Source organism: Squalius cephalus (genome assembly GCF_949319135.1).
Source record: "Squalius cephalus genome assembly, chromosome: 16".
Lineage (NCBI taxonomy): Eukaryota > Metazoa > Chordata > Actinopteri > Cypriniformes > Leuciscidae > Squalius > Squalius cephalus.
In genome coordinates, this window is record NC_137137.1 from 35,516,894 (window position 1) to 35,544,353 (window position 27,460).

General features: G+C 42.1%; 1 protein-coding gene and 2 long non-coding RNA genes across 3 annotated transcripts in view; 2 read left to right on the forward strand and 1 right to left on the reverse strand.

Moving 5' to 3' along the window:
- Positions 1-27,460, reverse strand: part of LOC307173320 — a 349,409-nt gene that overhangs the window by 77,273 nt on the left and 244,676 nt on the right. The gene's annotated exons all lie outside the window — the stretch shown is intronic.
- On the forward strand, positions 323-6,954 carry LOC307173307 (E3 ubiquitin-protein ligase TRIM39-like). The gene is made up of 6 exons (XM_079896331.1): positions 323-978; positions 2,848-2,943; positions 3,158-3,388; positions 3,470-3,492; positions 3,574-3,692; positions 4,828-6,954. The coding sequence occupies exons 1-6, from the start codon at positions 580-582 to the stop codon at positions 5,328-5,330; spliced, it is 1,371 nt and encodes a 456-aa protein (XP_079752457.1). The 5' UTR covers positions 323-579; the 3' UTR covers positions 5,331-6,954.
- LOC307173321 lies at positions 16,307-17,848 on the forward strand. Its single transcript, XR_013823827.1, has 3 exons — positions 16,307-16,610; positions 16,716-16,796; positions 17,010-17,848. It is a non-coding gene; the product is annotated as an uncharacterized lncRNA (long non-coding RNA).

Consider the following 27,460-nt stretch of genomic DNA (forward strand, 5'->3'; position numbering starts at 1 on the left):
CACGAAGCTCGCAGGCAATGCATGGCGTGCAAGGCAACAAGAGTAACAATGCGTTATTTCGTTCAATCTGATGTAAAATGGGGTAGCCGCAACACAGCAAGGAAGTCTATGAAAGATTGGAACCCCACATAAACCACAAGCAAGCTGGGCAACAGTACAACATTTGCGATAGACCTTTACATACCTGCAACACCACCGACAATTGGGTGAACCCAAACAATACGAGCTTCCAGCGTTGCGTGCTGCCCTAGGGGTATGTTCAAGTTATAACCTCTTCCTCCTGACAGAGAGTAGCTCTCTCTTCCAGTTCTTCCAGTTTTTCAGGCCTACACCTCTTACAACACTAACCAGGAAGAGACTTGTTATTTCTCTTTTCTACCATACTGACTTTGTCTCGGCAAAAGCAATAAAGAATCAGCGATCAGTGGCGTACGAATGGGGAAAACTTTACAGAAGAATTTGAGAAGTTTGTTTCTGAACAAGTTTGTTTCTGATCTTTGTGATTCTCATGGTGATTCATTTTTAAAACATTCAGAAAGTGAAAGTAAAGTTTAGATTGCTGGAGCTCAAACAGTGAAAATGGCTTCACTAAATGTCTCTGCAGAAGAACTTTCTTGTCCTGTGTGCTGTGAAATCTACAAGGCTCCTGTTATTTTATCCTGTAGTCACAGTTTCTGTAAAGAGTGTCTTCAACAGTTCTGGAGAACCAAGGAATCTCAGGAGTGTCCTGTCTGCAGGAGAAGATCAAACTATCATCCTCCAGTTAATCTTGTGTTAAAAAACTTGTGTGAGTCGTTCCTGAAGGAGAGAAATGAGAGGCGTTCATCAGGGTCTGAGGAGATCTGCAGTTTACACAGTGAGAAACTCAAACTCTTCTGTCTGGAGGACAAACAGCCTGTGTGTTTAGTGTGCTTTACTTCACAACAACATGACAATCATAAATTCAGACCCATCAGTGAAGTGGTTTCATCATATAAGGTAAGACAAATGTTTCTTGATTCACATGTAAAGAACCATAACGAGTCATAAACACAGATCGTTCCGTTAAATATTTAGTTTCACCCGAAACATTTAGATTCAACATTTATATTTATATTTAACATTTATATTTATATTTAATATTTAGATTTAACATTTATATTTAACATTTAGATTTAACATTTAGATTTAGATTTAGAGATATTTGTAATAGTTAAATCTAAATATTAAATGTTACACCTAAATGTTAAATGTTAAATCTAAATGCTAAATCTAAATGTTAAATCTAAATATTAAATATAAATGTTAAATATAAATGTTAAATATAAATATAAATATAAATCTGTGCCGTTATCATTATAGCTGTGGTGTGAATCTGCTATTCTTTAATATTGAGAACGATTTTTAGAACTTTATCATTATCTTTATAGTTATCGTATAGTTATCGTCCTTGGTGTGAAAGGGCTTTTAGGCACATAGCCTTGTCTTGGTCTAAGGACGACTTTGCTGTCGATTGGTCCAAACTCGAGGCAGAATGCGTCCACTGATAGAGCCTAAAGATCACCCACTCGCTAGACCGATGCCCAACTGAAACAGATGGGCCGATTTCCAGGGGACCAGGGCTTTGATACAGGTGGGACGCGGGCCTTTAACCAGTGTTGTAGTGGCTGTGTATGTAACCGGCCCAAGGGGAATACTGAGGAGGCTGCTGCCATGAGACCCAGTAGCTTCTGGCCGTCCCTGATTCTGAATGACGTCGCTAGCCGCTGAATTTTCAGAGAGTGCTCCGGGTAAATCCAGGCCCGCATTTGGGCCGTGTCGAAGACGACCTCCAGGAACGAGATTCGTTGGGTGGGGGACAGTGAGCTTTTGCTTAGATTGATCCTGAACCCCAGACTTTACAACTGGCTGAGCAGCAAAGATCTGTGTGCGCATAGTTCCTCTTTCGATTGGGCTAAAAGCAGCAAATCATTGAGGTAATTCAGCATGCAAACTCCCATCTGTCTCAGGGGGGAGAGGGTCGCATCCACGACATTTCGTAAAAGTCCACTGCAGAACCGAACAGACCCGATGGAGAGACGGGGAGTCAAGAAGGGCTGTCTTGTCTGTGTCCTTGATCTCAGTCAGTTTCTGGCAAAGGTGGAGCTCGAGTACCACCAAACTGGCCATGGCACGACCAATCGCTTGGGGCGTAGACTTAGTGGCAGGGCGAGGTTGGCGAGGCACAGCTCTTTGAAGGCCGCCGGGTCAAGACCAGTTTTATCCATGGTGCAGAGAAGCTTTGTAGACTTGAACTGCCATTGTGTGAGGGGCAGATCCAGCTTGACCATTCGCCGCATACTCTCTCTGAATTCTCTTTCTAGTTCTGCATGGCTTAGGGCCGTAGGCAGGCAGAGATACGCAGCGATGGTCTCTCCTTTCAGCGCGACTTAAATATGCAGTCGGCCTGTCCGTTTTAGCGGGCTGAAAAGCCATTTGTCTGTACAGGTGCACAGACGTGAACCAATCAGGCTTCAGTATTCAGTGTTGATCTGATTGAACAGGGCTGCAGTGATCAGGACTGGTTGTGTTTAGCCCAGCTGAACTACATTATTAATGCAGTTTTATAGATCTGAGGAATTAGTTACTACGGGGGAAAATACATTTTCACGCCGGCCCAGTTGATATTGGAAAACTTTTTTTGTTTCAATAAATAACACTGTCATTTACAAACTGTACTTTGTATTTACTCAGGTTGCAATTTCTGAATCAATTTAGTATGAGATGTAAACAAAAACAAAAGAAATCAGGATGGGGGCAAATACTTTTAACTGTATTGTCTTCTCTTCACTGTAATCTGGTGTTTTATGTATTTTTGTTCAATTCTAGGAGGAGATCAATACAGCACTGAAGTCCTTACAGGAGAAACTTAAACGCAATGAAAACATGAAAGCAGAGTTTGAGAAAACAGTTCAACACATCAAGGTGAGGAAACAGAAACGAGAGTCATTTTCATTACAGCTGTTGGATCACTATATACAGTTATGATTTGATATAATAGATTCCAGTTTATTATTTCTGTAAATGACTAGCAGCAATCTGCTTCTGGATCCGTTTTATGTCGGGTATCCGAGTTTATCTTGGATATTAATGATGTGTGTCGATTGAGATGATTGAAGTGAATGTGCTGTGATTTCAGTCTCAAGCTGAGCACACAGAGCGTCAGATTAAACAGCAGTTTGAGAAGCTTCATCAGTTTCTCAGAGATGAAGAAGAAGCTACAATCACTGCACTGAGGGAGGAAGAGGAGCAGAAGAAGCAGAGGATGAAGGAGAAGCTGGAGGAGATGAACACACACATCTCAGTTCTTTCACACACAATCAAAGACATGGAGGAGATGATGAAAGCCAATGACGTCTGCTTTCTGAAGGTCTGATTTCAGATCATTGGTTGATTGATTGATTGATGATTGATTGAGTTCTTGATGATAAATGGTGTGTTTGTTCTGCAGGAGTTTCCAGGCTCAATGGAAAGGTGAGTGATCTGCTCCTGTCTCTGGTCTCTCTGGTTCTGATCCAAAGCCACTGCAGTTCTGACTCCTGAATGTTCTTCCAGAGTCCAGAGCTCACAGCCGGATCCACAGATGGCTTCTGGAGCTTTGATTCATGTGCAACGATACTTGGGCAACCTGCCGTTCAGAGTCTGGAAGAAGATGCAGGACATCGTCCAAAACAGTGAGTCTGACAGCAGGAGATCTGAGCTGGACATGATGGATGGGTGGAGAGTTAGAGGCTCTTCATGATAGATAGATAGATAGACAGACAGACAGATAGACAGATAGATAGATAGATAGATGTAACACAATCTACACACATTTTGCTAACATGATTTTAACACATTTATCATGTTGTTAACATAATTAGCATGTTCTTAGCATGATGCTAACATGTTCTTCATTCTGCAAACAACCTTTTAACGAAATGAAAACAAGATTAGCTTGTTGCTAGCATGATGCTAACTCAATCACCATGTTTCTTGCATGTTGTGAACATGGTGCTAACATGATTAGCATACTGCGACTGCGTTTTAGTACACTTAGCTAATCGCTATTAACATGTAGCTATTCTGCTAGCATGTGTAGCATAATGGCAGTCCTGTTTGCTAGCATTAGTTAAAGGAGCCAACCACCATGTCTCTACAATGTTCTGGTGCAGAGATATAGGTCTTGCTGAACAGTTGCTAGGGTGCTCTGTTTAGTTGCTAGGGAGTGGCTTGGCAGCTGCCAATGATGTTACTTCAAAGGCTGCTTGCCAGTATGAATGATATAAACCAACCGCAACTCCTCTATGACATTCAGATTACAAGATATCCCTCTTTGGATTTGGGTTGCTAGGGTGCTCGACAATGGTTGCTAGGGCGTGGCTAGGAAGTGTTGAAGGTGATTCATGATTGTAAGTCAAACCCAACAGACAGTCATAATAAACTAATTTAAATCAAAACACAGACTATAAGAGCCAATAAAATGAAGATGATCAGATGCTGAAGATCAGACACACACTTACAGTTCTTCATCTACAGCATAAATCTCAACAGATCTCATTGAGTTATTGTTATTTAACTTTCCCAAAGTATCAGTTTCTCTTGATGGACACAAATGTCTGAATCTCATATTTAATGTTTGTAGTTGATGCCGTTAAACGCTGATGATAAAAACGAGTGTGAAACTAATAACAGCACTGACAGTGATCAGAGGAAAATGTGTTTGATCAACAGGACGAGTGTCATAATTCATAATCATCTGTGTTGGGTTCACTCTTGATCATTATATGAAGATCAGAATAAAAGCTTCTGTTGATTGTGTCTCATCAGCTCCTGTGATTCTGGATCCAAACACTGTGAGTCCACATCTCGTCGTGTCTGATGATCTGACCAGTGTGAGAGACAGCGAGAACAAACAACGTGTTCCTGATAATCCAGAGAGATTTGACTGTTATCCCTGTGTTCTGGGTTCAGAGGGTTTTAACTCAGGAACACACTGCTGGGATGTGGAGGTTAAAGAGAATGCAGACTGGATTCTTGGAGTAACTACAGCATCAAACCAGAGGAAGGGATGGGATTTCTTCAAAACTGATGTCTGGAGTGTGGAGTATGTTGAGGACGGACTGTCTTTAGGTTCTAGTTTTCGTGTTAAACAGAAGCTTGATCGTGTGAGAGTGAATCTGGACTATGACGGAGGAACGGTGTCGTTCTCTGATCCTGTAACTAACACACATCTACACACATTCACAACCACCTTCACTCACACACTCTTTCCATTCTTCTGTAATTATTGTTCTTCCTCTCTGAGGATCTTACCGGTCAATAGTCAGTAAACGTCACTCCTGTAGATCTGGATCTTCCTGCTTTCATCATGTTTCCAATATTTAATCCATATCACATGAGTAAGAGTGCTGTTGATCTGAATATCAGTACGGTGGCTGTGATTGGGCCGTGATGATCACATGACTGATATCCAGCACTACAGCAACACTCAGATCAATAGACAAGAAGTTTTCATTTATATTCCACTTCACACAATTAGACGATTAGAGACCGTTTCAGCGTTCATGTTTTCAGGATAATTGACATTTACCCGATTATTTCAGTCAATGTGTGTTTATTAATTTCTAAATTTTTTGCATCATAATTATATATGATTATATACCATTATTTTTTCTTGTATTGCATCAAATCACTGAAGCAGTAAATTCTGCACATTCTCAGTGTTTGTTCAACATGAGACTAAATGAATAATTATTTCAGTTATAGAGGAGAAATTATCATTTGTTCATTGGAATAAATGGATGTAAAAGGTTCTTGCTGATAATCTTGTGTTTTAAAGGTCCCGTTATATGCCCCTTTTCACAAGATGTAAAATAAGTCTCTGATGTCCCCAGAGTGTGTATGTGAAGTTTCAGCTCAAAATACCCAACAGATCATTTTTTACAGCATGTTTAAATTGACATTTTTTGGGGCTCAGAAAAACGAGCTGTTCCAGTGTGTGCCCTTTAAATGCAAATGAGCTGCTGCTGGACGACCCAGGGGGCGGAGCTTCATGAGCTCGCGCTCAGTCTGTCAGGAAAAATTCATCTCACGGAATGATGATAATATCAGAAACTCTCAGTAATGGCGTTCATTTCTAGTCGGACAATAATGCCTAGAGAGTCAGAGTGCTGTATAGAGATGAAACGGGTATGGTTTAGTAGTTAAATTACGGTTATTATAACGTATTTGTCATCTGCTTGTAGGCTATGTATCCATTATTTATTAATAGCCTACAAGTCTGCTGTCTGAATGATGATCAAACATATACTGATGAGTTTAATAAAGTTTATTGTACATCACACAAAAGATGAAGCGTCAGTTTTACTTCAGAAAATCACCATAAGAGCTGAGTAAACACAGTAAGTTATAAGAAGTGCGCAAGTAGCCAGTAGAGTTGAGGGAGCATTCCTGTGGGCGGAGCTTAGTCAAGAAACGGTTCTGGTGACATCACTAAAGCAGGATGTAGAGGGATGTAGTCCAATCGAGCCGTTTTTTTTGTAGTCAACTTCTGTTAAATAAAATATCTCGCTTGGCATTGAACTTTGAGCTTTATAATTTTACAGATATTATTTATGCTCTAACAGCAACATTACACACTAACTAAAGTTTGAAACATGGAATCGAATGCAACGGGACCTTTAAATAAATAAATAATATGTGATTATGTGATTTAATGCTCAGAGTGAAAGATTAAATGTTTGGGATGATAATTAGGGTTTAAGTCGTGGAAACAATACTTTACAGACGTAACATGTTTATTTTACCTTTCTTTCTGCCTTTACTGGAAACTCCTTCAGTCTTCCTTCGTTTGACAGACGCACATCTGTAGTTTTGACGAGCGGCAGAGATTTACAAGGTGCTGTTTTCCTCATCCATTTCAAACATGTTATTATATATTATTAAATTGTATACAAACAATTATTTTTATTAACAAGTGTCATGATTTTTTGTACTTCGTTATAAAGACTATTTAGATCAATACTTGATCCAGCAATATTCAGAAACGGGAGCAGCTATTAGGATATTTTTCTGTCTAACAGTTTTTAGATTATAAAAAAACAGACAAAATTACAAAAATAAGGAAGAATGATGTTTGAGAGGTAACATGTATTATTCTTACCAATAGTGATAAAATAATTTAGTATACAATTTAAATATATTATGAACCTTTTTAACGGGATCAAAAAATACAGCTTCTGTCATGTGACTCCATATTTATTTGCTTTAAAACCCTCACTTTGACACTTTAGTTGATTCACCAGATAATAAGCACAAGAATTATTCCATCTATTTTTTTTCATATTGTCTTAAATTAGCTATATGGCAGTTTGTTCTGTGAAGTATTTCTACATTCCTGTATAATTAAAAAAATATATTACATGATTTATTAATTACAGCGTTTACTTGGTCATTCGGTGTTTGACGCTATTAGACATTTCTAGAAGGAAACCTATCAGCAATAAATCTGGAGCCTCATTGAAATCGCCACCAAATAATAAAGGCAGAGGGATATTTAAGTTTTAATTACTTATATAAATGACTTTACTATCTGCTAGAATTTTGTTGTTTGCAGAACTGTTGAACCCATGTTAATCATTATTGAAAAAAATGCTATCCAAGTGAACAACTGAGATAATCCGCCTTCCGATCCCTGAAGAAAGCGTTTCTATAATCTTTCCTTGAAATCCACTAAGTACGGCAGAATTTTTCATCGTTTATAAAATAAATGTCCCTTTTCATAGATTTCCAAAATAAAAATCAACTTTCCACTTGTTTAAGTCATGTAGCCCCCGAACATTCAAAGAGAAACATGAGAGGAAGTTGATATATAAAGAAGGGTGATATGAAATCTCTGTGGTTTCAATGGCCCATGATAGCAAATCTCTGTCAGTGTCTGAACCTGATCGATGCACACAGATATCTAAACCCCATACATACACTTGTACACTTGGTTTAAATCAGATTTTTCTCAACAATCACGTAGGCTATAGACCTGTGGCTGATATTATTCAAAAATTATTATTATCAAAATGAACTGGATTAAGTATTGTATTTCTAATGATGGATTACACTGGTTTTGGAACATAATCTTCAAACATTGTGGTGACCTTCAGTTTTTATTATCTTGTCATTTTAAATGCAGCAAATTACCTATTAAACTCTCAGAGTTTTACAAACAAGCTCTAGAATCCTGGAAGATTGCTTTCAGACATCATTTCTCCCCACACACGTGTCTTATGTGGAATAATGAAAATGTATTGTGTGGAAACAATTCACTTTTTGTCAAGGAATGCGTGGATCAAAATATTATTTTTGTTTCTGATTTATTCAGTGCTCAAGCAGACCTTCTTTCTTTTTCTGAGTTTATGTCTCTGAAAGATGCTGTAATTTCAGTAAGAGATTTTAATAAGGTGACTAAAAGTATTCCTGTCAGTTTAAGATCCTTGATTAAAGCACATTTAAATACCTGCAGTAAGAAGGGCGCCATCTGCTGGAAAACAATTTATAAACTTCAGACGATAGACCATCTGTCCCAGGTGACTTGTTGTCTTTTATCAGTTCTAAACACTGACTGACTTCTGCCAGGGATAAGGGGAGGTCACAAAAATCCCTTTCTGAGTTGTCGAGCTTAGGGGTATTATGTAGAGAATTAAGGAATATCGAAGAATCATTGTCTGCATATTCTGATGTTTAAAGCTTTTTATAAAATGAAGAAATCAGATATTAAATGTTGATCATCACTTATAGAGTTGCCAATTTTTAATTCATTAATAGTATTCATCTTTACGTGATACTTTTCCAGTTTGAAGAAGTATGAGGAATTTTGTTCCCCTTCTAACCACTGTTTCCGTGACCTTATAAAAGCTCCTTCTGCCTTCCTTTTATATATTTTATCCAGGCTCTCTTGTAAGTTAAGCATTTCTATTTTTTCCTCCTCTGTTAAGATGTCTGGCGAAATTAGAGACATTACCGAAATGCCTGTGATAACTCTCTGTTCCTCCAATTTTCAAATTTTTGCAAGTTTACTACTAAAATAATTTTCCACCACAGCTTTGTTAAAAAAATGTTTAATCAACTGTGGGATTTTCTGTTTAACCTCCTCCACTTTAAGAAGAGAATTATTAAGTTTCCAGTAATTGGCTTTATAATAATTATCTGAAAATAATTTAATAGAAATGAATACTGCTTTATGATCGCTTAAAGGACAGGGAAGAATGTTAACTGAGATATCCTGCTCTTTAATACTTTTTGAAACTGACCAGAAGTCTATGTGAGAATGTCTAGTGTTGTCTTTATTACTCCAGGTGAATGAAACTACATCTGGGAATTTAACTCGCCATATGTCACTTGAATCATACCTGTCCATGAAAAGCTTAAAATATGCATTTCTATTATTATCAGATGTCAATCTCAGAATTTAGAGTAATATTAAAGTCTCCTCCAAGTAAAATGTGAGAGTTTGGACATTTTGTTATCCAATACTTGAGTCTATTTTCTATATTAGCAAATAACTGGATGTTTTCTAACTTAGAATTGTACCCGTAAATGTTGAATATGATTAAAACAATCTTGTTGTAACCAACCACTTGGCAGATAAAATGCCCTTTTGGATCTGTATCTGTGTGCAAAATGTCACCATTATATTTGTGCTTCAACGTTAAGACTCCAGCTGATCTTTCTGAACAGTGAGAAAACCATAAATCGTTCCCCCACTGAGATCTCATTTGAGTTTGAGTGAGATTCCTGACAAAACTAGAAATCTGTGTTCAGCTGTTTAACAAATACAAATAAAGCTTTACGTTTAGTTATATCTCTTAACCCCCTAGCGTTTAAATAAGCTGTAGACAAAGACATTTTCAAGAATAGAAAACGCTTATGTTACTATGGCTTAAGAACTACGGAACAATCAACAAACAATGTTATACTGAGCACCAATTGCACCTTAAAATAAAAAAAGTGTTATATGGTGGAAACTTAAGACCATATTTATTGTGTCCCAGATAAAAGTCTTTTAAATTGCTGGTCAGTAAATATGATCTTTCAGGGAATATATTAAGCTACATCCCACATAAACGATCTTCAATAAACAAAACTAAGGATCAGGCTTCAGAACAAGGTAGTAAAAAGAGCCAAGAGCCTGGAAAAACACTCGGGTTATGTGTCAAAAAATAAAAGAACATTTTACCCAAAAATATGGGAATCTAGAAGGTCGTCTCATGTACATTATTCCGGAGATTTCGGACCATTGTCAGTTCAGTTCTTCAAGTGATTTCCTTTCCATCGGCAAAAGCCCGTGCTCCAACAAAGTAAGCAGATTTACCTTCACTACGTGCCTTACTCACCAAAGGCCACATCTTCAGCCTGGCCTCCTTGACAGGTTGAGGGAGGTCTTCAACGAAGCGGAGCTTGTTATCACGCATGACGGGGTGATTTTTTGCCGCTGTCCATAGAGCATCTCTGTAGGATCTCTGGGAGAATCTGATGATGATGGCTCTCGGCCGAGATCTGGCTGGTGTTAGTTTCCCAATGCGATGGGCGACGTCGATCGCTGGTGTCAAATTTGTCATCTGGCAGAATACTCCGGCAAAGCTCTGTAACCTTTTCCTTCACATTTTCTGCCGTGTTTTCGGCTACTCCATAGACCTTCAAGTTCCACCTTCTTGAGTAAGTCTCCAGTTCACACACGCGAGTTAGGAGCGCTGCCACTTTTTTTTCTTCCTCTTTAAGGCGGCTGTCACAGGTCGGGGCGGGCCAATTGGACTGCACCCACCCCTCGAGACCCGTTACCACCCTTGGGGAGTCGGACAGAGGACAGGCAAGGATGACAGACAAACAGGACTTCAAAGAATCAGTATTTTATTAAGTATAAAAGTGGATAAAGTTCAAATAGGTGAGTTTTTCTGGGCAGGGTCGTTCCGTCCTGCGGACCGCCGAGGGACCCACAGTCGACAGACAGAGAACTTCCAGCTGGAGGAACTTCAGGCTGGAGGAACTTCAGGCTGGAGGAACTTCACTGCAAAGCAGTCAGATGAGTATTCAGGTATGCACTCCTCTTGAAGGGCTGACAGACACAGAACTTGACGACAGAGATACGTTACTGCAAAGCAGACAGGTGAGTATACAGACACGTAATCCTCTTCTTCAGTAATGACAGACAGAGGACTTACAGCTGGGGGAACTTCACTGCAAAGCAGACTGGTGAGTATACAGATACGTAATCCTCTTCTTCAGTAATGACAGACAGAGAACTTATGGCTGGGGGAACTTCACTGCAAAGCAGACTGGTGAATATACAGATACGTAATCCTCTTCTTCAGTAATGACAGACAGAGGACTTACAGCTGGGGGAACTTCACTGCAAAGCAGACTGGTGAGTATACAGATACGTAATCCTCTTCTTCAGTAATGACAGACAGAGGACTTACGGCTGGGGGAACTTCACTGCAAAGCAGACTGGTGAGTATACAGATAAGTAATCCTCTTCTTCAGTAATGACAGACAGAGAACTTATGGCTGGGGGAACTTCACTGCAAAGCAGACTGGTGAATATACAGATAAGTAATCCTCTTCTTCAGTAATGACAGACAGAGAACTTACGGCTGGGGGAACTTCACTGCAAAGCAGACTGGTGAGTATACAGATACGTAATCCTCTTCTTCAGTAATGACAGACAGAGAACTTACGGCTGGGGGAACTTCACTGCAAAGCAGACTGGTGAGTATACAGATACGTAATCCTCTTCTTCAGTAATGACAGACAGAGAACTTACGGCTGGGGGAACTTCACTGCAAAGCAGACTGGTGAATATACAGATACGTAATCCTCTTCTTCAGTAATGACAGACAGAGAACTTACGGCTGGAGGAACTTCACTGCAAAGCAGACTGGTGAATATACAGATACGTAATCCTCTTCTTCAGTAATGACAGACAGAGAACTTACGGCTGGGGGAACTTCACTGCAAAGCAGACTGGTGAGTATACAGATACGTAATCCTCTTCTTCAGTAATGACAGACAGAGAACTTACGGCTGGAGGAACTTCACTGCAAAGCAGACTGGTGAGTATACAGATACGTAATCCTTTTCTTCAGTAATGACAGACAGAGAACTTACGGCTGGAGGAACTTCACTGCAAAGCAGACTGGTGAATATACAGATACGTAATCCTCTTCTTCAGTAATGACAGACAGAGGACTTACGGCTGGGGGAACTTCACTGCAAAGCAGACTGGTGAGTATACAGATACGTAATCCTCTTCTTCAGTAATGACAGACAGAGAACTTACGGCTGGAGGAACTTCACTGCAAAGCAGACTGGTGAGTATACAGATACGTAATCCTCTTCTTCAGTAATGACAGACAGAGAACTTACGGCTGGAGGAACTTCACTGCAAAGCAGACTGGTGAGTATACAGATACGTAATCCTCTTCTTCAGTAATGACAGACAGAGAACTTACGGCTGGGGGAACTTCACTGCAAAGCAGACTGGTGAGTATACAGATACGTAATCCTTTTCTTCAGTAATGACAGACAGAGAACTTACGGCTGGGGGAACTTCACTGCAAAGCAGACTGGTGAGTATACAGATACGTAATCCTTTTCTTCAGTAATGACAGACAGAGAACTTACGGCTGGAGGAACTTCACTGCAAAGCAGTCAGGTGAGTATTCAGGTATGCACTCCTCTTAAAGGGCTGGCAGACACAGAGCTTGTGACAAACGTTACTGCAACAGGTGAATATACAGACACGTAATCCTCTTCTTCAGTAATGACAGACAGAGAACTTACGGCTGGAGGATTTTACTGCAAAGCAGTCAGTTAAGCATTCATTTACGTGTCTTCTCTTCACAATGTGCTGACAGATAATACACTCAAATCTCTGTGGAGTACAACAGTATCAGCCTCTTCTCACGTCTTAGAGCATGATAGAACACACAGGCGGGTGATGGACATCCAGCGGGGTTAAGTTCACACTTCACACATCAAAACAGTGCATTATAATACTTCATCACTGCAATTCAACACTCCGTGGGAAATACATATGGCTGTCACCCATTTCCTGACCTGGCATTCTCATCAAGAAGTCCCATAAACAAGAGAGAGCAGATGGAGATCGATTGGACTACTCACAGTCTCTCACCAGCGATCTTGCTGTACAACAATTTCCTTCCTCCAGTTAAATCAGCGTGCTCATCCTCCCACACTCACAGTCTCACGTCCATTGCCAGCCCCACTTCCTCTTCTCCACCGCTCGCGCTTCCTCTGAGATACTCAGTCCCAAAAACAACTCCTGTCCCCAAACACGTCCCTCTCCAGACGCCTCCCGTCCCAGCCTTCACATCGTCCCAGCCTTCACATCGTCCCAGACCTCTCGTCCTCCAACTTCACCCCTGTCTGATCTCCACTCTCTCCTTTTATCCTCCTCTAAATGGCAACGTGTCTCATCGTGCACGGCTGGCGGTGATTTTGTCTGATTACCCCGTTCACGGGGATTTTGCGCTTGCCCGGAACTAAGCCGGTGTTCTGTTGTTTTGGGTCCGGCTGGAGGCAAATCTCGGCGAACATTAGTTCCGCCTTGCAAGGGAAAAATTAAAGTTTTCGTCACCCCGTGACACGGCCATCAACATTCTTGACTCTCAGTTGTGCTTCTTTTACTTCAATGCATACACAGTCCACAGTTTTCTTTAGCCCTTCAATTTTCAACGCGTTTCCATCAATTTTCTTGGAGTTTTCACTCACCAGAAATTGTATGGAGTCAGCCTGCTCCTTAATAAGCTGGGAAAGGGTAGTAATGACGATGTTGTCTTGGGATGTGGGCTCGTGTTTTGCATTATAGACCCTTTTACTGTTTGTACACAATGATGACGTAGCAACGTATGCGCGCGCATATTGGCGACGGAAGTATGGCGAGAATCAGCAGCGTGTCAAGCTACGCAAGCGGATTAAGCAACACAGACAGAGAAAGTTATTTCAAAAAGTTGACTTTATCAAATGGTATCCGGCTACCAGATCCGTGTACTATAGTGGAGTGGATAGAAGACGTTAGCAGATGGCCAAATATACAGTGGCCAGATATATATACGTATTTAGTTGAGAAACCGAGCGTGTACACCCGAGAGAAATTACGAGCATATAAATCACTGGATGCTTATGAATACGTTGTCTGTAAGTCATGTACAGAACGTCAAATACCATGACATAGACTCAGAGTTTTGTGTGTTGAAATCAGAAATTCTTCCTAGTCAAAGACAAGGACACAAGACAACGATGTATGAGGCTTGGGTTATAATCAACCAACGAGAGAACTACGTCCTCACGGCGAACTGCACCTGTATGGTGGGGTAAGTAGGCTATTATTTGGTGCTGTGGGCTTGTAGTTGACATACAAAGATGAATTATGCTTCAGTGTTACTGTCCTTTCAGGTTTAACTTAGGCTTAACCTACTCTCCTTTACATATTCTCATATGTTCTCATAACCAGGGTTTGAAACTTTCAATTTTCACGAAATACACAGTGCCAACAGTGTTCAAAATGTCAGCAGTCAGCCAATATCATTCACTTACATTCAAAACCTGTTTAGGCTTAGGTCGTATACACGCGTAGTGAGTCAGATGTTTACTTACTTCATAGTCCGAGACGAAATTTGGCTGAAAGCAAATGTTACTTTCAAGCCCTGGTCATAACATTATTGATCAGCCAGTAAGTTTATTATGTTTTTGTGAAATTTCAGGCTTGGGTCATGCTGCAGTCATGCAGCTGCAATATTATTCAAAGTTGAGCTCTATGTTAGGATGGGAAGGACTGAGAAAGCAGCAGTTACATCTGGAGTGTGCATGTGGAAAGACATCTGCAGGAAAGAAGTCAGACCAGCTCCATTGAGGGAAATCAGCTTCCACAAACCAAAGAGGCTAGACAGGCAGCTTCAAGCACATTTAAAGGGTAACTAAACCCCTGGTCAGAGCCTGACTCCACCCACTGGCAATATTTGAAAAATGCTAGAAAAGTGGGCAGACCCCAGCGGAGATAGAGGGGACGAACCGTGAGCGGGGGGGCGTGCACCTGAGACCTGCTGTCAGACTCTCTAAAATGGAGAGTTTGCTCACAGGGTCGCAAGACGACGTAAAGTACATGCATCTGATGAGTTTTATCGAGTTGATGTCAATAGCGCGCACACTCTGTAGGCATTTTCATATTTTGCCGCTATGTGAAAAAATCCAGAAAAATGCGCCGACGCGTTTGTCGACCCCAGAGGATTAACTTTAGCCTAACCATAAATTGTGATTATATATATGCTCACTCACATCAAGACGCTGCAGCGGTGGTGGAGTCCATGCAGGAGGAGCAGCGTTTGGCACTGCGTCGCTGTTCAGCGTGAGCTGTGTGGAGAAGCCCATTCCCACCTCTATTGCGTTGGAGAAGCAATCCCGCGTAAAATGCAGGTTTCACACTCACAGTCTTCCAGGCCAAGTACATGCAAACACTGGCGCCTAATTTCCAAGTCTGCTGGAAAGCTATGCAGTCCAGCAGTGCTGTTGCAACCAGCAACACTACACCTAAGTACCCTCCTGCCCACTGTACAATACAGATAAATCTACACTAGCTCATACCAAGGGCGTGGTGACCTCGTACCAGGGGCGTGGTGAGCTGGAACCTGCTTACGTCACGTAGTACCGCAAACATCCAATAGGAAAATTCAACTGCAGTAGCCACCGTTCAACCTGAAGAGGGCAGCACTCAGACGTTTTTACACCATATATTGTAAAATTAAAACACTTTATACCCAAATGTCAAAAAAGTTACTCGAATCAATGAACAGCACTAATAAAGCCCCATTCTTACAGATCATTAACTAAAAAAAGTTGGTTTAGGGTTTAGTTACCCTTTAACATCTGCTAGGAAATATAGTATCACACCCAGAGGCATGTAATAGTTGACAGCCTAGATAAGCTTCCTATTGCCATAGTGTTTTGACACCATAATGTAGCATGAGAAAGGTGTAACTTGGTGATGCAGAGATGAAAATGCCTACAGACAGTTTAATTTTTATCAGTATAATTTATGTTAGTTTGAATAGGTCTGCGTTTGTCTTCAGGTTATTTTTTTTTTAGAAATTACATTTGCTTAAAATGTTATCTGATCTAATAAAAAAAAAAAATACAAAACAAACTAAAATATTTTCTAAATTTAATACAATTAAAAAACTTTTTCATATGTGTAACCGGGGCAGGAATAGCCTGATATTTGATTAATTCCCCTGGTGATTTGCCCTTATGTTTGCTTTGACTCAGCCGCGCGCTGTCCCCTTTAAGAGTTTGTGCACGTGAGAGGGAAGTGCACGTCAGACTGGAAGAGAGAAAACTTAGAAACGAGAGTTCCACAGCGAAATAAATAGTTGATAAAACTGTTAAAGAGAGGACATTTCCAGCTTTATATCAACTTTTGAGTTGTGTGATTTTATCGAGTGGATGGGTTAATTTGCCGATCATACAGGCATTGTGTTCCTGCACGTGAGAGATTGTCCGTGGGGAAGGGGAATTCAGATCACGTTGACGGAGATTGAGCGTGAGTTAACCTGAAATATGTTGTAAAAGTTGTTAAAATGTTAAATAACTGTTTATTTCATATAATAACTGAACATGCAGTAACTCCTGTCCTTTATACTGTGTTAGAGGGGAGAGAAATGATACGTGAGATCACACAAGTGCCAATTACCACGTGAGCTTTTTCTGTGTGCTTCAGAGGCTTAATAAGAGTAAGTTTTGTTCATTTTATTCTCCCAAAGTGTTTCCATATATTGCATGAAAGGGATTGTACTATGTGTAAAGTGTGTACCGTTATCGTTAGTCTATTTACCGATTAATATGCTCAAAAGAAGATAAACATGTGAACTGTGTATAAAATGGGTGATGCATTCATCTGGTGAAATGTGCTGATTGCTCATATTCTGTTCTATTTGTTCTATTAGGCACAAACAGGCCACTGCCGTTGTTTTGTACACCCTTTATACGTTTTGTAACCTGGTTTGCACTGGTTTAAGTTGAATGGGGCATGTGATTTGGAGTTTTATTTGAGATTGTGTGAAGAATCCCTTTTCACATTATTGCTTACTATTTTATTTCCTGTACCCATTGAAGAAAAGTGGGTGTTTGTCTTTGTTTTCATTACTTTGTTTTGTACAATTTTTCTCATCTAATTGGATTAGAATCCCAAATCTTTTCCCCCAACAAAACATTAATGCTAAGTCCCTTTGTTAGGCTCAGTCAAGAATAAAAGAATCCTTTTGCTAGATGTCTTGGCTTTGTCTTTTCCCTTAACATGTAATAAGGACGTCAAGCCGGCCACATCTAATTTTGGTACCAGGAGTGGGGTTCTGTTTTTGTTTGGGGCTGATTTCTTTTTGTTACAATAGTGCAAAAGTAGAAGGGTGCAAACAACGGTAGTGGTTAGGAGCGGCTGAGTGCTATAAGGACCTGCAGAATATTGTGTGCCATCCTGAAAGGAGCTGCAGGAGGACCAAGGGCCAGCAAACCAGGACTGCTGCGTCGGAGGAGATTGTGAAGGACGGTGCTTATTGAACTGACTGTTTGAGAACTTAGACTTTCTGCAACTGTGAGTCATGGACGCTGAGGGCATGGACGATGCAGCCTCCCAGGGTGAGGACATTCAGGGTGCAGGTGCTGCAGCTCCGGAAATGGACATTGAGGGAGGTAACCCCATCTCGCAGCTACAGTCACAGATCCTGGAGTTGGGACGTAGACATGATCAAGTAATGTCGATGCTTTCTAACATGACTAATGTACCTACTAGATCTTATGTGTATATCCCAAGAGAAAGACAAATTGTACCTTTCAGTGGGGATCCGGGTAAAGATTGCCAAAATGTGGATGAGTTCATTGAGGAACTTGAGAGAGTAATCAGAGTGAGGGGTTTAAATACAGAGGATCAGGTGGATTTTATCCTCTCCCACTTAAGGGGTTCCGCTCTAGATGAAGTCAGGTTGTGTATGGGAGGGGAGGATAAGTTACCTCAAGACATGTTCTCCTACTTGAGGGCAGCCTTCAGGGAAAAGCGAAGCACCCCCCAGTTGTTACATGCATTTTATGCACGGAAACAATTGGATGGTGAAGATTTCCGTGATTATTCACACGCCCTGTCCTTGCTGCTCAATGCTGCACTCCAGCAGTCACCCCATATTGTTCCGAACATGCAGCTGGCATTGCGAGATCAGTTTATTGAGGGGGTGAGGGATTAAATTCTCCGTAGGGAACTGCGTAAGGTGGTTAGAGAGCGGCCTCACGCTACATTATTTGAAGTCCGTGAGGAGGCCCTTATGTGGTGTTTGGAAGAGAGACCCCGTGCAGCTAATCTTGCTAGAAACCGAAATCTAGTGGGTGTGGGGGAAAATGTAGAGCATGCGAGAATGTCTGCGACCGTACCAAGTGACTTGAGTGTAGCCCTGCAGGAAGTAATTAAGGTAATTACACAACAAGGGAAAGCAATCGGGGAACTTACCAATGCTGTCCGTGACCTCACGATCCAGAGGTCTGACCCAAGTGGGGAGAAACCTAGTAAGGCCAGGTTTAAGCCAAAATATACCCGTGATGGCCAACCCATTTGTTTGAGATGCGAGGGTGTTGGACACATAGCCTGGCAATGCACTGTGCCACGCTTCCGTGAAAACCCTGTGCCAGCTACGCCAGAGTCTCAGAGTCTTCAGGGAAACTGTGCGCCTCCATTGCGAAGAGCCGAGTAATGAGAGGTGGCACTGATGGCTCAAACAGTGGCACCCTTACCAAAGAGCGATTCCTGGAGCGTGCAGTGGGCAAGTGCCCAGAAGTCGAAATTTACATTGGGGGGGTAGCTGTCAGGTGCCTATTGGACACTGGCAGCAATGTGAGTACTTTGACAGAGAGCTTCTTCAAAGAGCATCTTCATGGAGAAGATAAAGACATGCATTGTACGACCAAGTGGTTGAAGATCACCGCTGCCAATAGGTTGCCGCTTCCCTACCTTGGGTATATCGAACTTGATATCCAGGTAATGGGTTTGACTATACCTGGGTGTGGGTTCCTGGTGATTCGTGACCAAGAGGAAGGGGCAACCGACTCAGCGCCCCCAGGCATACTTGGCATGAACATAGCGCAGCGCTGTAAACAGTTGATTCTGGCCGAGTTTGACAATGCTTTGGAAGGGACGTTGGATGCTGACTGGAGAGCCGCCTTTAACAAGGTGCAAGAGGCTATCCCAGTGGAGGCGACCTCTATGGTTCGGACAATAGGCACACATAAGCTGTATGTACCTGCAGGCTCAGTTGCTACAATTCAGGCTAAAACACACAAGGAACTGATTGGAAAAAGGGGCTTAGGATTGTTTGAACCAGGTAATACATCATTGCCAGGTGGCCTGGTCCTGGTTCCTACCTTGGTGTCACCTGGTAGTCGAGTGTTCCCAGTGCAGGTAGTAAACTTGTCACCAGAGGATGTGTGGTTGCCGCCTAAGTTGAAACTCGGGATACTTACCCAGGGTCGTCGCTTTGAGGGTAGCTCCTGCGAGGTTACATTCCATCGTATCTCCGCAGATCATGAAGAAGTTACTGTCCACCAGAGATCAATGACAGGGGTTGGGAGTGACCTGCAGTGTCCATTGGAGAAGGTGCGGATAGGTGGTACCCCTACACAGCAGGCAGAGCTGAAGGCACTCCTGATGAAGTACTTGGATGTGTTCGCCACCTGTGACGAAGACCTTGGTTATGCTGACCTGGTAAAACATGAGATTCCCCTGAAAGATGACCTCCCTGTCTCACAGCCATACCGACGAATACCCCCGAACCAATTTGAGGAGGTAAAGGACCATATCTCCGGATTACTCAAGAAGGGTGTCATCCGAGAAAGCTCCAGTTCGTACGCTTCTCCGGTGGTGTTAGTTCGTAAGTCTGATGGGAGTCTCCGACTATGCGTGGATTACAGGAAGCTGAACTCTAAAACTAGACGTGACGCATTCCCATTGCCACGAATTGACGAGAGTCTGGATGCTTTGAGTAAGGCCAAGGTGTTCTCATCTATTGATCTTGCGAGTGGCTATCATCAGGTGGCAGTTCATGAGAAAGACCAGAACAAAACAGCCTTCATTACACCATTTGGGCTGTATGAGTACCAGCGGATGCCGTTTGGACTCTGTAATGCGCCTGCGACATTCCAGCGCCTCATGCAAAGCATAATGAGTGATCTGGTCTTTCAAATGGTACTTGTATACTTGGATGATTTGCTCATCTATTCAAGTACATTTGAGGGACACTTAGTGAGGCTCGAGACTGTGCTAAAAAGGTTGAGGGAGGCTGGTCTAAAGGTAAAGGTGGAAAAGTGCCATTTTCTGCAGTCCGAGGTAAAGTTCCTGGGGCATGTTGTATCAGCGCAGGGGGTGTCTACAGACCCAGACAAAGTGAGTGCAGTGAAGCAGTGGCCTGTCCCTAACACTCTAAAGGAGCTGCGATCCTTTTTAGGGTTCTGCAGTTACTATCGAAGATTCATTGAGGGTTTCTCTAGAGTGGCGGGTCCGCTTCATGATGTGGTTAACACTTGTGTTCGCCAGGGGAGTGTGGTTCAGGCCAATAAGTTGTTCAAGGGCTCCTGGACAACAGAATGCCAACAGGCCTTTGAGCACCTCAAGGAGAAGCTTACCTGTGCGCCAACGCTGGGCTATGCGGACTTCACCCTACCGTTTGTGCTGGAGACTGACGCCAGTAACCTGGGATTAGGCGCTGTGCTATACCAGCAGCAAGGGGGAAGGAAAACCGTGATAGCGTATGCAAGTCGGAGATTGAGGGGTGCAGAGCAAAATGACAGGAACTACAGCAGTATGAAGCTGGAGCTCCTGGCACTCAAGTGGGCAGTGGGGGAGAAGTTCAGGAGTTACCTGCTGGGATCGAAGTTTACTGTCTTAACAGATAACAACCCTCTGTGCCATCTCAACACGGCCAAGCTGGGTGCAATTGAACAGAGGTGGGTTGCACAGCTTGCAGTCTTCGATTTTGACGTGCAGTACCGTCCTGGTCGGTGTAACACTGCAGCCGATGCTCTCTCTAGAAGACCAGGGCTAGAGGGAATGGAGGTGGTAACTGAAGATTCATAATACGACGGCTGTGTGGCTATTTGCAGCGGGCTCCGCACCGGGACGGCAGTGGAGGCTGATCTGTCAGGGCTAATGGAAGGGCCTAGAAATGGAGGGACAATACAGCTACAATCAGCCATGGTTGATCAAGGGAATGAAGAGGGACAACTCCTGGAGAATACCCCAACGCTACCTGGATACACGAAAGATGAGCTCCGTCAGTTCCAGGAGGAAGATCCGACCATCAGCACGCTTAAGTGTTTCTGGGATAGGAAGAGGAAACCCACAAATCATGAGAGAAAAGGCTTGTCTCGATCTGTGCTCTTGTTGCTTAAGCAGTGGGATAGAATCCAAGAGAGAGAGGGGCTGTTGTTTAGAGTCATTGACGATGTGTTCAATGGGGAATGCAGACAGTTGCTGCTCCCTGCATGTCTGGTCAAGCTGGTGTTGCAAAGTGTCCATGACCAGATGGGGCATCAGGGCATTGAGAGGACGCTGGGCCTGCTCAAGCAGCGTTGTTATTGGGTTGGGATGAGTGATGCTGTGGATAAGTGGGTGAAGGAGTGCCAGCGATGCGTGTTAGCCAAAATGCCGTAGCCGAAGATACAAGCACCTTGGGCCCCGTTCTTGGCGTCACATCCATTAGAGGTGGTTGCGATGGATTTCACCACACTAGAGCCTGCATCGGATGGGCGGGAGAATGTCTTAGTTGTAACCGATGTATTTACTAAGTTCAGCCAGGCGTTCCCCACCCGCAATCAGAAGGCAGACACTACAGCTAAGGTCCTTCTGAAGGAATGGTTCCTTAAGTATGGTGTGCCACAGCGTCTTCACTCAGACCAGGGGAGGAACTTTGAGAGTGCCATTATTGCAGAACTCTGTAAGCTGTACGGGGTAAGGAAATCCCGCACTACGCCACATCACCCCCAGGGAAATGCGCAGTATGAGAGATTTAACCGCACTCTGCACGATCTCTTGCGTTCATTACCACCTGAGAAGAAACGGAGATGGCCAGAGTACTTACCTGAGCTGGTGTACGCCTACAATGTGACTCCCCATTCTTCCACCGGTTACTCTCCATACTACATGCTGTTTGGAATGCAGCCACACTTACCAGTAGATGCCTTGCTGGGTCAGGAGACAGGAGGGGAGATAGAGCCTACCTGGTTGTCTGTCCATAAGGAACGGCTTCAGGATGCACACTCCAGAGCACGAGAGTATGCTGAAAGAAAGGCAGCGGACCGTGTTGCCAAGCGTGAGAATGTGGTGTATTGTCCAGAGGTAGCAGTGGGTCAGCAGGTGTATTTACAATATCGTCCTCCAGGAAGGAACAAGATCCAGGATGCCTGGGCTCCCACGGTGTATACGGTAGTTGAGGTGCATGGAACAACCTACACCGTGGAACCGGTGGGAGGTGGCCCTGCAAAAAGAGTGCATAGGTCAGACATCAGGCCCTGTCCAAGACCAGTCCCAGTGCCGATGCCTAGGAAAAGAGTGACACCTGTAAAAGTTCCTACCTCGGAGTTGGTAGAAGGGATGCCTACACTGGATGCAGAATGTGTGCTGGTGGAGGAAACCAGATGGACTAAGGAGGATCCAGTGGACAAAGTGCTTGGGAGGTTGCAGCAGCCAGAGGATGATGCTGAAATAAGAGAATTGGAGGGCAATGATGGAGTGCAAGTAGATGATGAGGCGAGTATAGTAAGACAGCTCCCTCAGCCCAAAACAGAAAGAAAGGATTCAGCATTGGATGTGGTGGTGACTAGGCCAGTTCCTGTTCCCCGAAAGCCCAGGGCAGAGAGTGCCCAGGTGGATGTACCCTGTCCTTCACCACGCAGGACCCAACGGTCTACTGCTGGGGTTCATAGCAATCCAAACAGGCTGCCTAAATCGGCTTGCAATTCTGTGTCTTTCAGTCCCGATGTTCTTTCCCAAGTGTTAGCTGGAATAGTTTTGTATACATCTGGAAAACTACAAGGAGTAGTGGATGATTAAAGCATGTTTGTAGTCATCGAGGACGGTGACTGTAGGCAGGGGAGAGTGTAACCGGGGCAGGAATAGCCTGATATTTGATTAATTCCCCTGGTGATTTGCCCTTATGTTTGCTTTGACTCAGCCGCGCGCTGTCCCCTTTAAGAGTTTGTGCACGTGAGAGGGAAGTGCACGTCAGACTGGAAGAGAGAAAAGTTAGAAACAAGAGTTCCACAGCGAAATAAATAGTTGATAAAACTGTTAAAGAGAGGACATTTCCAGCTTTATATCAACTTGTAAGTAGTAAGAAATTTACTTTTGCTATGGTTTAATAAATGTCTATGGATATCTTCAAAAAAAATAATAATTTTGGCGGATTTTTTTTATATATATATAGTGTTGATATGGCAACTAGTAAGTACACAAAGTTTCGTCATCCAAGCATGTGCGGAAGTATTTAAAACAAGCGTGTTACAACTAGCCCCGCGTTAGGTTGTGCCCCGCGCTCCCCTATTGTACACCTGTGTGTTTAAAGCTCTGATGTGAACATTATGCAGCACAGTAACTGTGTCTTTTTGTTGCTCTATTATCAGTGTTGACAGATGATGACATCAGGGAACTGCCGGTTGTGGACCCCTGTGCTGCAGTGCTGACAAGCCTGGAAAATAGTGACACAGACACCGCATCATCTGACACTGATTCAGAGGAGCATCCTGACTTACCTGAGCCTTTGACTGCTTTATTTGATGTAACACTCAGGGAACTCTCACCACAGGAAATGCAGGTGAAATGTGAGGATACATTTCACAGACTTAAAACTTCACTACAACCTCATCAATGTGAGAAACTGGAATTTGTGACATGGCAACAGTCAAAGTCAAAGGACTGGTACACCTATAGGGCTGGTCGAATCACAAGCACTAAATTACACCGATCGACCACAACTGACAAGATCAGCAAAACATACCTAAACGATATAATGCAGTATAAAAGAACATAATTAAATGTCCCATCTGTGCTCTGGGGTAAGAACATGGAGGAAACGGCAAGACAAGCCTACACTGCATATATGTCCCAAAGCCATCCAGATTTCAGCGTCAGCTCATGTGGCTTAGTAGTGAAACCTTCTGAGCCACACCTTGGATCATCACCAGATGGGATAGCAAGATGTACCTGCTGTGGCAAAGGGGTGGTAGAGATCAAGTGTCCCTACAAATACAGCGATAGTCTTCAAGGATGTACAAAAGATGAGCAGTTTTGTCTGGACAAGTCATTCGCATTGAAGCATTCACACACATACTACTATCAGTGTCAACTTCACATGTTTGTGTGTGATGTTAAATATTGTGACTTTGTGCTGTGGTCCAAGAAGGAGTTCATTGTGCAACGTATCCTAAGAAATGAAGAGTTTTTGAAGGAGGCTTTGCCAAAAGCACAATACTTCTTTATCTCGAGTGTGTTGCCTGAACTACTGACAAGAAGCCATGACCCTGTCTTGGTATCACAGAGAGCCTGCAAATACTATGAAAAGCCAGATTTTGGAAAAATTATCATTGTTTCAAATGCAGCAACCACGTTCACTACACCTGTGCACACATAAGAAGGAAGCCAGCAACATGGTTATGTAGGGAATGTCTGAGAGTTGATGTTTGAATGATTAAATTTAGGACTGGGAAATGTTCTGTATTGTGTTATGAATCTGGTCCATATTACCCAGACCTACATTTATTGTTTTCCTTAATTTTTTTCCTACATTCATTCTTTTCCATCATTCTTTCCTACATTTATTCTTATTCTTCACCCAGACCTACATTTATCCTTTTCCTTACATTTCATGTTGTTGTTATTGATTGCTATGTGTTGACGCACTTCTGTTTAAAGTTTTATTTTGTAATGCTATAGTACTTTAATAGTAACTATGTTGCTTGCATACATTGCAATTAAACTACTAATAACAATTACAAATGAAATTGAAAAGCACTGTGAATTGTTGAGATAATCTTGGGGGAAGTACATTATACACACCAGTGGCAGCCAATGTTGGGAGGTTTATTATAATGCATTGTTTCATGTACAGTAAATACGTTTTACAAATCGTTAACCTCATAGCATAATTGCCTAAGTCATAATTCAATGTCTTTGGAAAACAAGAAAAAACTAAAAATGACTTAGGCAATTATGCTATGAGGCTAACGAAATGTAAATCGCGTTAAAACTAATACATGGTAATGTGTTACTCATTTGGAAACAACACTCTTACAGAGGTTTGTGAGGGCACCACATACAGTCACAACATCGTCTAGCATGTTAACCTGCGACACTGGAATAACTGTTTGCAAAATCTTAAAGTTTTTCCACCGACCAATAACTCGCTCCACATGGATTCTCACACGAGAAAGTTGTCTAGATGTGTCAACTTCCTGTGCAGAAAGCTGCTTTTTTCCTTTTGTGAAATGAGGGATACGAAGGGTTGCACCATAAGCTGCAAGCTCGTCTCTGATGAGAAATCCCCTGTCGGCTAAAACCTCATCCCTAGGCTCCAAAAGTTCTAAGAAACCTGACTCTTTTGTGATCTACTTGTCTGAAACCCGTCCACCCCACCCAGGAGATAGAAATGAAATTGCACCAGCTGTAGTGATGCCGATTAAATATTTAATTGTGTTGTTGTGTTTATAATTTGACCATGTCTGGGCCCTAGCAGTCAGATTACTGGGTCTAGCTATGAAAATTTCTGTGCAGTCTATTATGCACCGGCAGTTTTTAAAGTTACGCTTGAATGTTTTTGGCATATTTTTAAGTATTGCGCCCTTACTTGGCCATTTAATGAGTGGCTTAAGGACCCAGGCCATACCAGGGACCCAGCTCCGCAAAATATTTGAAATCGTGGTTTTTGATACTTTAAATCTATATGCCAAGTCAGTATTACATAGACCCAACCGTAATTTCATCAATATAACCAACAGGTGGTCTTCTAGTGTAAGTTTTTGGATAATTCTTTCTAAGCTGCCTGTTATTTTTGTAACTAGCCACTCAAAGAGCACGGAGGTCAGAAAAAACAATTGTCCAATGTTGCACTTAACAGTTGTGTGGGAAAATGTAGATTTCTGCAGCTCCTCTTTCAGCTTTACATTTTCTGCTTGTAGTGCCTCAAACTTCTGACACAGGTGTACATGGCCCTAAAAGCGGCCATGGCTGAGCACCTCCGCAAACTAATAGAAAATAACCAAAATAATCCAAGGTTTTTATTTAACACCGTGGCTAGACTAACAAATAAACAGACATCACCCGAACAAAATATCCCGTTACAGTTTAGTAGTAATGATTTCATGAACTTCTTCACTGAGAAAATAGAAAACATCAGAACCACAATTGTAAACGTTCAATCTTCAATCGCGCCTTATAATTCAGCCTCAATTATCACCCCGCAAGAACAATTACAGTGCTTTACAACTATAGAACAAAAAGAGTTAAATAAACTTATCATTTCATCTAAAACAACAACATGTTTATTAGATCCTATACCAACTAAACTACTGAAAGAAGTGTTACCTGTAGTGGAAGAGCCTCTCCTCAATATTATTAACTCGTCTTTATCTTTAGGTCATGTTCCAAGAACATTTAAACTGGCAGTTATAAAACCTCTCATTAAGAAACCACAATTAGATCATAATAATCTAGCAAATTATAGACCCATTTCAAATCTACCTTTTATGTCTAAAATACTAGAAAAAGTTGTGTCCGCTCAACTGGGCTCTTTCTTGCAAGAAAATGACACCTATGAAAAGTTTCAGTCTGGGTTCAGGCCGCATCATAGCACTGAAACTGCGCTTGTTAAAATCACAAATGATTTACTTTTAGCTTCTGACCAAGGCTGTATCTCAATACTAGTTTTACTTGATCTTAGTGCTGCGTTCGATACTATAGATCACACAATACTCTTAGATCGACTACAAAATTATACTGGTGTTCAAGGACAAGCATTAAGCTGGTTCAGATCATACTTATAAGACCGCTACCATTTTGTCTATTTGAATGGAGAAAAATCGATCATAACTCCAGTAAACTATGGAGTGCCGCAGGGATCTGTGTTGGGCCCTCTATTATTCTCAATATATATGATGCCACTTGGAAATATTATAAGGAAACATGGAATTAGTTTCCATTGTTATGCTGATGATACTCAAATCTATATTTCATCACGGCCAGATGAAAACGCTAAATTATCCAAATTGACAGAGTGTGTTAAAGATATAAAAGATTGGATGACGCGCAATTTTCTTTTATTAAATCCAGACAAGACAGAGGTAATACTTATCGGTTCAAAAAACCACCCACAAA

What these genes read in the sequence shown, in the direction of transcription:
- LOC307173307 (XM_079896331.1), top strand. Translation starts at nt 580, where the DNA reads ATGGCTTCACTAAATGTCTCTGCAGAAGAACTTTCTTGTCCTGTGTGC. An exon ending in AAGTGGTTTCATCATATAAG is followed by an intron (nt 979 to 2,847) that starts GTAAGACAAATG and finishes GTTCAATTCTAG; the next exon opens with GAGGAGATCAATACAGCACT. An exon ending in AAACAGTTCAACACATCAAG is followed by an intron (nt 2,944 to 3,157) that starts GTGAGGAAACAG and finishes CTGTGATTTCAG; the next exon opens with TCTCAAGCTGAGCACACAGA.